The following is a 12,407-nucleotide window of genomic DNA, read 5'->3' as shown; positions in this document are numbered from 1 at the left end:
CTTCTGACTCATGGCGACCTTATGAATGAAAGTCCTCCAAAATGTCCTATCTTTGACAGCCTTGCTCATTTTGTGCAGCATCATACTCAAGTCTTATATGATGTGATAGTACAATTCAGTTGCTGCAGAAACACTCTATAAACTACAGTTGTTAATAATATTATTAAACACAAATTATTTTTAAAGAATGTATTTTAGTCATTAATTGCTCCCCACACACACAAACTATTTTTTGCTATATTGCTGTTTTTCTTGTGCTTTGTTTCTGTTGCTCTGTTTTAATTTGAGGGTATAGCTTTACTCTGTGATGTATGAATGTGTGATCAAGGCATTTTTAGGCACCCAAATAGCAGCCTCCTTTATTTATGTTCTGATGAGTGCCCTAAATTGTGTTAAATAACACTGAGAAAAGTTGACATCTTTCTGCCTTCAGAAATGTTGAATTTAATTATGCTAATTGTGGGATAGTAGTCTCTAGTGTTCCAGCTGCGCTTACTTTTGGAACCAGTTTGTGTGTATCACTTAGTTCTTCCTTCCTTCCTTTCCTTCCTTTTATCCCTTAGAAGCTCCTTGATCAATTGATCTTGAGCAGCATATATCTAGTGTTGGAGGGATATAAGGACTGAAACAAATCTTGCCACTGACAATGTAGCCTTGGGGTCCCTGTCGCTTAGTAAAAAAGGCATTATGTCAGTCACAGAGGCATTGGATTTGTATATTAAAAGGGGGGAAATATAGTGCGATCGAAGTTCCTCGTAAAAGCGGCATTCCAAAAGGGCATGGGGTAATGTGTCAATAGAGCCAGAAGAGCAAGGGCAGATCCTGTCTGAGTATGGTATATTCAGAATTCTACCCTGCATTACCATAGAAGGATTAGCATTCAGTCTAGCCAAGCAAAAAGCTCTACAGAGACGAGGAGTTGTCAGATAATAGGCAGGCAGACCACGTGGAGGGGGTATTCCGAAGAACTGGGATGAACAGACGCGACGAGCACGAAAAGTAGTGCTGTTATAATTGAGCTCTTTAATGCGCTTTTTAATTTTGGCAAAAGCTTCAGTTTTCCCAAGATCTGATATCATATCCTGCGAGAAGCCCAGCAACGCCAGTTTCTCATCTAAGATTTTTTGCCATGAGGATTTGAAAGGGTCATGCTTCAGAGAAGCTAGGAACCCCTCAGTGCTAAAGCACAGTTTAAGGTGGAGTTTAAAGGCGGCCAACCACGCCCTAGCTTCAAGTGACATTTGGCCAAACTCGGAACAAAGAGTAACGCCAGCAACACATCAAGGGGCATTTAGGAGTTTTCGTAAGAACTGAAGCAGTGGACGATCTATAGATTCATTGATGACTGTAATCCAGATGGCAACACCAAAGAGGATAATTGGGGTAATTTTCAGGTTAAAAACCTGAATAGCCCCTGGAATATATTTGCCACCTTTGGTGTGAAAAAAATTGACAATAGCACCAACCCCAGGTTTAATTTTGTTGGACACTGCTTTTTGATGGGCATTCCAATTTAGGTTATGGGAAAACAGAATGCCAAGGTAAACAAACTCTTTGACTTGGTCAACCTCAAAGCCATCTAATACCCAGCGAAAAAGAGGCATTTTTCTCCTCTTAGTGAAGATCATCACTTAGTTCTAGCTCTGAGATTGCTTTCTGTTGCATACTGCCCATAACTAGCTGCTCCAGGAAGTAATAATTTATGGCACCACCAGATGTAATCTTTTCCTCATGCCCTCAGGCAACATTTATACAATTGATATGAGAACAGCTGAAATCTCTTGCTGTTCTGTGTACTTGCTTTTTTAACATATCCAGTCTCCAAAACATTTCCTTATGGGAAAAAATGAGCATTAATACATTTTTACATACACTTTGCTATACTAAGACATACTGATTTATTAAAACATTTACCTTGGTCAAAAATAGGAGCCTTTAATAAAAGCTGTTTATCCATTTAAATGGTTTTCATCTTACGTTTTTGGTATAGTACCACCACTACAGCAGCCAGTAGATGCTGCCTTTCTACTGTTTTAGAACTGTGTTGTGTTAATGGCCTCATTTAATACCATATATTCAAATTTAGACATGTGATTGGTGATGGATGGATGTGGGTAAACAAACTGAAACTTAATCCAGATAAGACAAAGGTCCATTTCCACAGATGGAACACTTTCTGCCCCCTCGCCTCTTCTGCAGCACTTCAGGGGCCAGTTTGGGCTGCAACAAGAGGGGAAAGGTGATAGTCATGCTTCATGGGTGGAAACCATACTGCCCATAAAAGCGCACCACTGGACCCAAGCCAAAAATTATCTTGGTTGGAGGAAGAACTGATCTGGACTGGATGTGCAGCTTGTCCTGAGAGGGGTTGTATACTCCCCTTAAACAATAGTTCCCAGCTTGGGATCCAGGGCTAGATTTTTGGTGGCAGCATTGGTCAGGAGTAGGGGTGTGCATTCAGCTTTACTGAACCAAAAAAAGCCAAAAAATACCTTTTGGGCTTTTTTCAGCTGAAAAAAGGCCCCTTTAAACAGAAGCAGGAAAAGCCAAATCCAGAAAAGATAAAAACATTTGGCTTTTTTGGCTTTTCAGGATTCTCCATAGGCTTCAGTGGAGGCAAAATGCCTCCATTGAAGCCTATGGGGAATCTTTGTGGGGCTCTCAGGGGACTGTTTTTAAGGTAGAGGCACCACATTTGCAGCATAGCTGCTGCTAAAGATTTGGTAAAGTTTGGTCAAGATTGGGTTAGGAGGAAAATGGAGGAAAAAATGGGTGCGAAGAACAATCGTGAGATCTTCTACAGCTTCTTAGATAATCACTTCATGATGCTGGCACATTCCCAACCTTTAATAACATACTTATTATTTTAACATGATGGGGCGGTTAAATTGTTTTATTTTTATAATGTGATTTTAGTGTCTTTTACTGCATTTCATGTATTGATTATTATGTTGTTAGCCAACCTGAGCCTGGCCTTGGCTGGGGATTGAGGGTGGGATAAAAATAAAATAAATTAATAAGGGGTCTCAGGAATATGGATAATACTTATGCTGTACTTTGATTTCTTTCTTCATCTTTTTAGAGTTGGTTCACATAATAAATCTTTTAAACACTTCTAGTTTCTCCAAAGGGTACCACAAGTGACTATCGGCCACACCCTAGAAGAGCAAATTATAACCCTCATCCACGTGTCCTAGTAAGGCATGGCTAGTGGTCCAGAGAAGCTTGGGGTGCTTGTGCCTGATCTGCTGGCTTACGGCTGTCACAGGGGGAGAACGCTCAATGTTGTTTGTGTGTTCAACAGAAGCTACTTCTGTCCCTTGTTCCTTGCAATTTTTGAAGTCTGTAGCCTGTTGCTTTCCACCCCTCTATTTTTATTCCTCTTTTTTCTAGTTAGAGGGGAAAATTATCAAATTGAGATGCACTAATTAAAGCCATTTTCTGGTATTTGGTTACTAGAGTGTTTGATGTCTCTCTGACAAGACCATGAAATGCATGGGGTGTCCACAGGGACAGAATTTGCTGAACACGGTGCTTTGTAAATGCGGGGACACAGTGTCGCAGCAGCTCATGAATATGAAACGCCCATGATGCTACCTCAGTGGAGTCGAGAACACAGATGAATCCTGTCATGTGCTAAATGAAACCAATTTCTTTCACTTAACTTCATCTTCAATCAGACCTTCTTCCATTTGCCTGTTTAAAATTCCCCAAACGTGGTGCATAAGGTAACAGCATTCAGTAAAACAAAGTTTTGCAGCAGCAGAGAAATTAGAATTGTGTCTGGTTCGAGTTTTATTCCTTTGCTTTTAAAGTCCCTTATTGTGCTGTGCTGGATATGGAGAAGAGCCAGACAGTTACTTATGTAATACATTTCTATATCGCCTTTCTCTGCAAGCAGACTCAAGGCAATTTACAAAATCGGTTCAAAAACATTATAACCATTAAGTACTAATAGACATTCAAGTGGCTGTTACAAAACGCAATATCGGTATCACCACAACACAGACCGCAGTTGCAGCCATTGATCAAAAGCCTTCCTGAACGCATCTGCCTTGTGCAGTTACCTAAAACTTCAACGGTATGGTTGCCTTCCTGACATATTTTAGGAAGCCTACTCCATAATATACGTTCTATCATAAAAGAGGCTTGGGCGTGATCTGCAAGTGTCCACTCTTGTCTATAGGAGGGTACACAAAGCCGATCTTGAGCCAAAGGTGTCACACTTTGGAAGAGGCACTCCTGCAAAGTGTGACATGTTGTAGGTGTTTAAAGGTGAAAACCAGCTCCTTGAATTGAACCCTTTCAATCACTTACCCTTAAAAATGGAGGATTTAAGGACTGTCAGTTGACATATGTTTTCTGTGAATGAGCCCTAGACTTCCCAAACAGAACTCAGAGTTCCACAAAATAGCCAAGCATAACAGAGAGGCCTCTCTTACATCATCTCTCTCTTGCTGCCTTGGCAGGAGCTACTGATTTATGTTTTAACAGCCAGTAGGAAAGGAATCTGCCCCAAATAGAAACAAAATTTTGATTTTTGTGGGGTTTGAAGAAGGTGAACGCATTTGAAGTAAGCATCTGGATTGGCTGAGAGGGGAGAAAAGAAGCAGGCTTAAAGTAGAAAGGAGGTATGTGTAGGAAGGTTTACCAAAGCAGACCCTTCCAAATATGGAATGCCAGAGTTAGGACCTATTGGGAGTGACCTTCTGTTAGTTACAGATTGAGCTTTTCCAAAGATTTTTTTGTTAGGCTAGATCCAGACCAAGTTACTGGGCGTGGTGCTTTGACTGGATCAAAACTTCTTAGAACAGTAGCTATGGACCAAACTGATCCTGATCGACTCATCTCTTTAGATTTGCCCTTTTGTGCCAAGACTTCACATTTCCATAGCCAAACTACCTGGTCATTATATTCTACGACTGATTTTCAGTAATGTAAGCACAGTCTTTTCCTGCATTTCACCTAAAGGTAAAGGTCCCCTGTGCAAGCACCGGGTCATTCCTAACCCATAGGGTGACGTCTCATCCCGACGTTTACTAGGCAGACTTTGTTTACGGGGTGGTTTGCCAGTGCCTTCCCCAGTCATCTTTCCTTTACCCCCAGCAAGCTGGGTACTCATTTTACCGACCTTGGAAGGATGGAAGGCTGAGTCAACCTTGAGCCGGCTACCTGAAACCAACTTCCGTTGGGATCGAATTCAGGTTGTGAGCAGAGCTTGGACTGCAGTACTGCAGCTTACCACTCTGTGCCACAGGGCTCCTGCCTTTCACCTAGCCAATCAAATTTCCTTTTTCACACACACCCTCTAAGTGAGGCTTACCTAATTCTTTTGGTAAATAAGCCTTTAGACAAGGGTGGGCAAGATTTCTCCAAAATAGGATAATAGGTGAAGACAGACCACAAAATGAAGACAGAATAGTCATGAAAACAATCTGGCCACTACCTTCTTGCCCAGAGGCCTTCTTTAAATAAGTTCCTTCAAATATCTAGGAAATATCCTCTTTGACAAGGAAGTATTAAGTGATCTTCATGGAGGGCTCTGTCACCCTATTCTAGTGAGAGATAGACGCCACCACTGCTTGATTCTCTTGCAAACAAGCATCAGAGTAGGTCTGAGCATTTATCAGCAAAGAACCATACAAAAATATCACAACCAATCACCAATTTCTTTTTCTTTCGAGACTCTACAGTTAGAGTCATCAGTTGCACTAGAAGTGATTTTGCTAATACAGTGATAGAGAAAGTACACTTTTTCACCACTATCACCACCACCTCATAGACCTGTAAATGAGCCTCTGGAGTATGCTGTGTTGGATTCAGCCTGATTTTTCACCAATGGCATTCTAGATGTCTCTCCAGCACACCATGGTGATCAAAGCCTATTGTAAGGTGATGGGACAGGTCATTAAGGAGCAGCCCTGTCTATTGCCTGCTAAAGCTTCCTCAGAGTTATTGTTTCAACTTTAAAGCTCCCCCAGACCCTCTCGAAGCTGTACAGATAATCAGTCTCCAGAGATGGGCCATTCTAATTGGTTCACAACTTCTGTCAGAGTGGGGCTGCTAGCAGATAGTGGTCTGACTGTGGCACAGGCTGAATATCTAGCCCCTATCCTAGACTGTCAGACAGATACTGGATACAAAATATTAAATCCAGCATGTGTCTTTTGTAATCATAGTCCAACAAAAAGGTATCTGCATGGATGTTGAAGTCCCCCAGAACAATTAGCCTGGGAATTTCCAAGCCTGAGACCGCCTCTGCTGGTGAACTAGGTGGACTGTACACCAGTGAAGAGCCTAAGTATGAAGAATGTACAATCAAGGCCTGCAACACTTTGCACTGAGAACCTAAGGAAGGAGAGAGACTCATGGAGGAGTGTGGCAACCCTATCTCTCCATCCTCTGAAATTCAACCTAATGCACATACTACTGTTACAGTTTTGTATCTGTGCAGCATCAAAGGTGTGCATTGTAGTTATAATTGTAGGAGTTTCCATTCTTAAGTGGTCACTGAATATGGCAGGGTCAGCCTTCCAAACTATCCAGCCTAGCAGGACTAAGTGAAAATATAAAGATTGGGAGAATTCCCAGGAACTCGTAAAAATAAATGGCTAGGTTATTGTTTTTCAACATTATTTAAACTTCAACCCCCTTCCCTTTGCTATGATCGTCATGGCCAAAAAGCCATATTGGACAGGGCTGCAGTGACAAGCAGAATTATGCAAGATAGCCTCTCTTCCCTCTTGCACAAGCTGGTAGGATCCATCCTCTACAAATTATAGGCCTAGCATCGGTAGAAACACATTCATAGTCTATCAGGAGAGCAAAGTGTCTCTGTGCAAGAACTTGGCCCTAAAAGAAGCCCAAGTAAATATGCAACATTGGTTCTTGTAGGTTATCCGGGCTGTGTAACCGTGGTCTTGGAATTTTCTTTCCTGACGTTTCGCCAGCAACTGTGGCAGGCATCTTCAGAGTAGTAACACTGAAGGACAGTGTCTCTCAGTGTCAAGTGTGTAGGAAGATATAGTCAGAAAGGGGTTGGGTTTGAGCTGAGTCATTGTCCTGCAAAAGTAATGTGCTAATCATTGTCCTGTAAGTATCAAGATAATGTGCTAATGACGGTGTGGTATGTTAATATGGAACCATTGTATCCTGAAGTGATCTGTTAATGTGTGAAGTCCAAAGCTAATCTCCATGGCTATTGTTGACTATAGAGACTCAGCTCAAACCCAACCCCTTTCTGACTATATCTTCCTACACACTTGACAGTGAGAGACACTGTCCTTCAGTGTTACTACTCTGAAGATGCCTGCCACAGTTGCTGGCGAAACGTCAGGAAAGAAAATTCCAAGACCACGGTTACACAGCCCGGATAACCTACAAGAACCAATGAACTCTGACCGTGAAAGCCTTCGACAATATTTTAAATATGCAACAGTTGAGAAGGACTTGAACATCAGGTCTGCTGCTTCCTGTGAGTCAGCTCTAAGATTCTTCCTTGGGCTATTTTCCAACATGGTCTCTTTCTTAAATAATTGTTTCATGAGATGCTTAGTCAGAAGCTACTAGGAACTGCACTTATGCAGGTAGTCCATGATTGGTGACAGGCCTTTCTAGGGTAGAGCACAGATATGGTGACTATATCATGAGCTTCCTCTGTGCTGAAAATGGAGCCAGCCATGGGTGCTTCAGCCTCTTCTTATTAACTGCTGTCTGAAAGCCACTCCATTGTAGGCAGAAGTTCCTTGGGTTGTTAGGGACCTGGAAGGCAGTGCTCTGCTGAGGTAGTCCAAGCTGATGCTGCCTTTTGCTGTAGCTTGGCTCTTGCTTCAGCCTCTGTTTGATTCAGCCCATTTACCAGGCAGCCAATTAGAGAGAAATCCCACTGTGTGGTTTGCTCCAAACAGCCCTCTTGTCAAAGTCTGGGCTAACCCTTGACCTGTTGCAGATGGGCTAGCACTGCCTCCACCAGGGTCAGAGGAGCCTATAGGGAGGCAGAGTGGATGGAAAGATGGGACTGTGCACTTTGGTGCCATAAAGGAAAGCAAATTTATTCACTTTGGGGGGAAAAAATACCCAGTCTTGGACATCAAACTCCACAAGCAGGGCGTCTTTCCAGCTCTTGAATATTAATTTCAGAAGGGGCTACAGACAGGGCAGAGCCACAAACAGCCAATTTTTTTTGTTTAAACAGTGCAGTTGCTAATGGAGTTGGAAGCAGCCTGAAGTACCTCCGCCTCATGGTTTCTGGGCAAAGGATCTCTGAAGACCTCTCCCATCTGGTTTCCTATCCTCCTGAGGAATGTAGGATTATGGAACTGGACAAGGAATAGTCTGCCTCTTAAACCTGAGGAGCTGAACATGGCTGCTCAAAACTTGGTTTGTTGAAAATAGTTATTAGGATGCCCTAAGCTAGTTTATGATGTCTGGAATGAAAGAAAAAAACATGCAGAAAATAACAAAAGTTAAAATCCTCAAATTAAAGGGGGGGGAGTATGTGTGAACAGTCCAGATCGAATACACCACACAGGCTCTGCTTGGCATGCCATATTCCTTTCCATGCTTGTTCTGCAAGTAAGAACTATAATTGCCAATAAAACATGGTTCTTTTCTCCTGTCTGTCTGAAATTTAGCAGGCACAGTTCTCGAAGATGTCATTTCAATTGGGTGGGTGGGTGGGAATCTACAGTTGAAAGTATTTCCCATAGAATCCAATGGAAACTAATTCAGTCTCGAATAAAAAACATAGAGGTGTTTGCAATATAATAAAGAAAACAAAATTATTGTAGAACAAACTGAACTGCACACACCAATAAAACGATTAGCTGTCTGTATTGGGGCCTGTGCCACATAATCCATATTTACAAACTAAATATGGATTTGTAGGTTTATGTTTTCATTTACAGTGCACAGCACACATGTTTTCCTTTGACACTGTAAAAGTCTGTTTTCAGCGATACCTTGTTTTGCCAGTATGTTGACTCCAGGTTTGTTTGTTTTAAATGACTGTGAACATGTGATTCTTCCCGTCAATTAGCACATTCAGTTCTACTGACTGGAATGTGGTTTTTATAACTGTCGCAACCCCCTGTTGATTATAGTGTGTGGCCATCAACAAATAGCACAGCTTTCTCTTACCACGTCCTTGCCGTGTTGTGTGACCCCAAGTATTTAATTTTTTTTAAAAAGGCTATTTGGTGGTGATGCTTTGTTGCGCTCTGCAAAAACAGTGTGAAGACATATTAACAGTGTGTCATTGTTAACAGGAAACTTTCTGTTAATCTCAATATTAACCCCCACTAAGTTTTTTTATATCATTATTGTCTTCCTCATTCTTTCCTGGCCAAGCTTTGACCTACTTTGCCACACCATTTCAGGGTGGGTACTGTTAAAACATGTTGCTGGGTGCCAGCCAGTAATGCTAACCTTCCACCCACCCCATCCAGCCACTTTGGACATCTTCTATTTATTAGGGTTTGTGTAGTCTCCCCATCTAGCACTGAAGCACATAGCAGTCCATTTTATGAAAAAGAAGAAAAAGGTGCCAGCAACCGTGTAGCCTTGCTGGGGGATAGAATGCTGTTTGGTATTTTCGTAGGAAGATGCCTCTTCCCCACAGAGGAAGAGAGAAAGAGTAGAGGTCTTTCTGTTTTCTCATGACTCTTCTGTTCCTTGCAGATATTCCAGTGATCCCTGACTTGGAAGACGTTCAAGAGGAAGAACTGGCCATGCAGGTGGCGGCTCCACCCAGGTAACAACAAGGCCCCAGATGCCACAGGAATCCTCAGCCAGATTTATTAAGTGTATCCGTTTCTGCTCCATTCAGTTGTAGTGCCATGCATTGTGGCTTCTTGAGAAGGTAGATGGGGCTTTTATAAGTGATAACTGTTTTGCCTGTATGGAGGGAACAGCTGCCATGGGTTTTGTGTGCATAAAAAATTAAGAGGCCTTTCATTAAGGTAAGGTCTGTCCATAATTCAGTTGTGGATTGTGGGTCTGGGGAGGAGAAGACACGGAGCATTCAATCTGGTTTCTTACTCTCTTTCCCAATTGCAGTATCCAAGTGAATAGAGTGCTTACCTACCGTGACCTGGACAATGACCTCATGAAATATGCTGCTTTCCAAACCTTGGTGAGTGCAGCCAAATGGAAATCTACACTCTGACTAAATCCTCCTTGAAGAACACAACTGTTGTCCCCAAAGCTGGACATCCAAGCACCCCTAGGATGTTACTCTTTTGTAGGGCAACAGTACCAGTGCAGTATGTGGATATGTTGCCCATACCTGTGTTCGGCCCCTCAGTCTTCCTGGAAAGCTATACAGAAGTGTCCATATGGCCTATCTGCTTGCTATAGTCTCAGCAGTGCCTGTTGGGGCATCTTTGAGTGTTTCTCTCCACCCTTCTTTCACCAAAGTGTTGTGCTTATTCCAGTTCACTAGCAGAGCTCGCATGAACACTTGAAACTGCCTTCTACTGAATCAGACCCTTGGTCCATCAAAGTCAATATTATGTACTCAGGCTGGCAGCAGCTCTCCAGGGTCTCAGGTAGAGGTCTTTCGCCTGATCCTTTTAACTGGAGATGTGGGGAATTGAACTTGTGTGCCAAGCAGATGCTCTACCACTAAACCACAGCTCCCATTCATACTGGGATTAAGTACCCTTAGGTTTGTACTTAGGAGCAAAGGCTGGGCACCATAACTTGCAGATAAGAGGCTATCCTGCCACTGTAACCAAAGAGCTTTCATAAAAGGGCTTTCCAAATAGTAGCATGCCATGATTTCTATGGGAGTTGTTCTCCTGATTTCCCAGCAATGAATCTCAACAGTTCTACTCCACCACTGTCTGTGTAAGCTTTCATGGTTATAAGCGTGCGTACCCTTAGGTCCATCCCTTCCTTCTGTTGGAACTGAACTCTGGTTTCTTATATACTCACAGGATGGAGATATTGACCTAAAGCTCCTTACTAAAGTTTTGGCTCCAGAGCAGGAAGTGCGAGAGGTAAGTTTGCTCTAGACCAAGGCAGGAGACTTTTGTTTACCGCTGCTGCTGCTTTGCTTCAGTTATTCACAGTTTTATTTATTTTGTTTTCTCCCTGGTTGTCTCTATATTGCTGTTTGCATGTTTCCTACCCATACAAACTTCCTTTTCTGGTATTGTGTGCAATTCTTCCAGTTGAGTAAATTTTAAAAAAACCTCCAGTGTAAAAAGCGTAGGTGGGCCCAATTCTGATTGTGACTGGCGTGAGAAGAAGGGCTCCTGCTTTGCCCCCTATGTTGTGTTCAGCAGTTGAGGCAATTGAGGGGGGGGGCATTGGGGTGGTGTTATTTGTCAATGGGCAGGCTTCCCCCCTCTGTTTCTGTGCACCAACTGTGGTCTGCATGCTGCCACCTGCTAGCTGTTCCCCCACTTAGAGTGGCCCACCTTGCATTGAGCAGATCGCAGGTCTTTTCCATCATGGCTCCCACTCTGTGGCATGGGCTTCCTCAGGAGGTGAGGGGAGCCCTCTCATTGGCGACCTTCCAGAGGCGCTGCAAGGTTTACCTGTTTGCCAGGGCTTCTGAGGGGCTGTGACCAGCAGACATCTTTGGGAGGGGGAGGTATTTGGGGTCTTTTATTCTATTTGGTTTTAAGTTGTGATGTTTACATTGTTTTTGTAAAATGCCTTGAGCCAAAAGGAAAGGCAGGGTATAAATGTTTAAATAAAATAAATAAAATTAATGTGGTAAAACTCCAATCATGGATATGACACCTCTCCATTTTATTACATACCGAAGTCAACTCCTTTACCCTGTAGAAGCTTGGAAGAAGTCATCTTAATTATTGCCTGTCGTGGCATGTAACTAGCTGAAGTGTGTAAAACAAGAAAGTGGATTTTAAATATGAAGTCGAAAAGCTGAACAGCCAGGATTTTCTGAAAATGGCTGAGTCTGAAACCCACACTGTGCAGTATTCAGGCCTTCTCGCCGAGTTTGGGTTCTTGCACCTCTTTGACAAGACATGCCCTCCTTTCTGCCCCTTTGGTCTGCTTAGCATTGTTTGGAAACTTTTCTCCATCCGGCATTTCTTCTCTTTTGACAGGATGACGTCGGCTGGGACTGGGATCATCTCTACACAGAGGTGTCTTCCGAGCTCCTGAGCGAGTGGGACATGGGGCAGGCTGAGAGGGAGGAGGCTCTCACCCCCACTTAGGCTCTGTACAAAGGCACAACTGCAGAATATAAGCACCTTTTTAAAATATATGCTTTGTGTCTGAGGTGTTATTTTGGGCCACATAATAAAGGGAAGCACTGGCTTCCTCAAAAGGCTGGTTTAATAGAACTTGTCAGGGATTTTGTGCTTGATATATTTTTCTCTAAAAAAATTTTTAGTGCACACAATAAATTACACATGAAATAAAGTATTTGC

General features: G+C 42.7%; 1 protein-coding gene across 1 annotated transcript in view; it reads left to right on the top strand.

The window, feature by feature from the left end:
- The window catches only part of IFT43 (intraflagellar transport 43), a 59,026-nt gene extending 46,835 nt beyond the window's left edge, over positions 1 to 12,191 (top strand). Inside the window, exons 6-9 of the mRNA XM_056851072.1 lie at positions 9,679 to 9,751; positions 10,057 to 10,132; positions 10,938 to 11,000; positions 12,081 to 12,191. Coding sequence (XP_056707050.1) covers positions 9,679 to 9,751; positions 10,057 to 10,132; positions 10,938 to 11,000; positions 12,081 to 12,191 — 323 coding nt within the window. The remainder of the gene's footprint in view (positions 1 to 9,678; positions 9,752 to 10,056; positions 10,133 to 10,937; positions 11,001 to 12,080) is intronic.
- The last annotated feature ends 216 nt before the right edge of the window (positions 12,192 to 12,407 follow it).

This window comes from Euleptes europaea, chromosome 6 (assembly GCF_029931775.1).
Source record: "Euleptes europaea isolate rEulEur1 chromosome 6, rEulEur1.hap1, whole genome shotgun sequence".
In the NCBI taxonomy this organism is placed as follows: domain Eukaryota; kingdom Metazoa; phylum Chordata; class Lepidosauria; order Squamata; family Sphaerodactylidae; genus Euleptes; species Euleptes europaea.
Note: the sequence above shows the minus strand (reverse complement) of the source record. Positions and strands in the feature narration are given on the sequence as shown.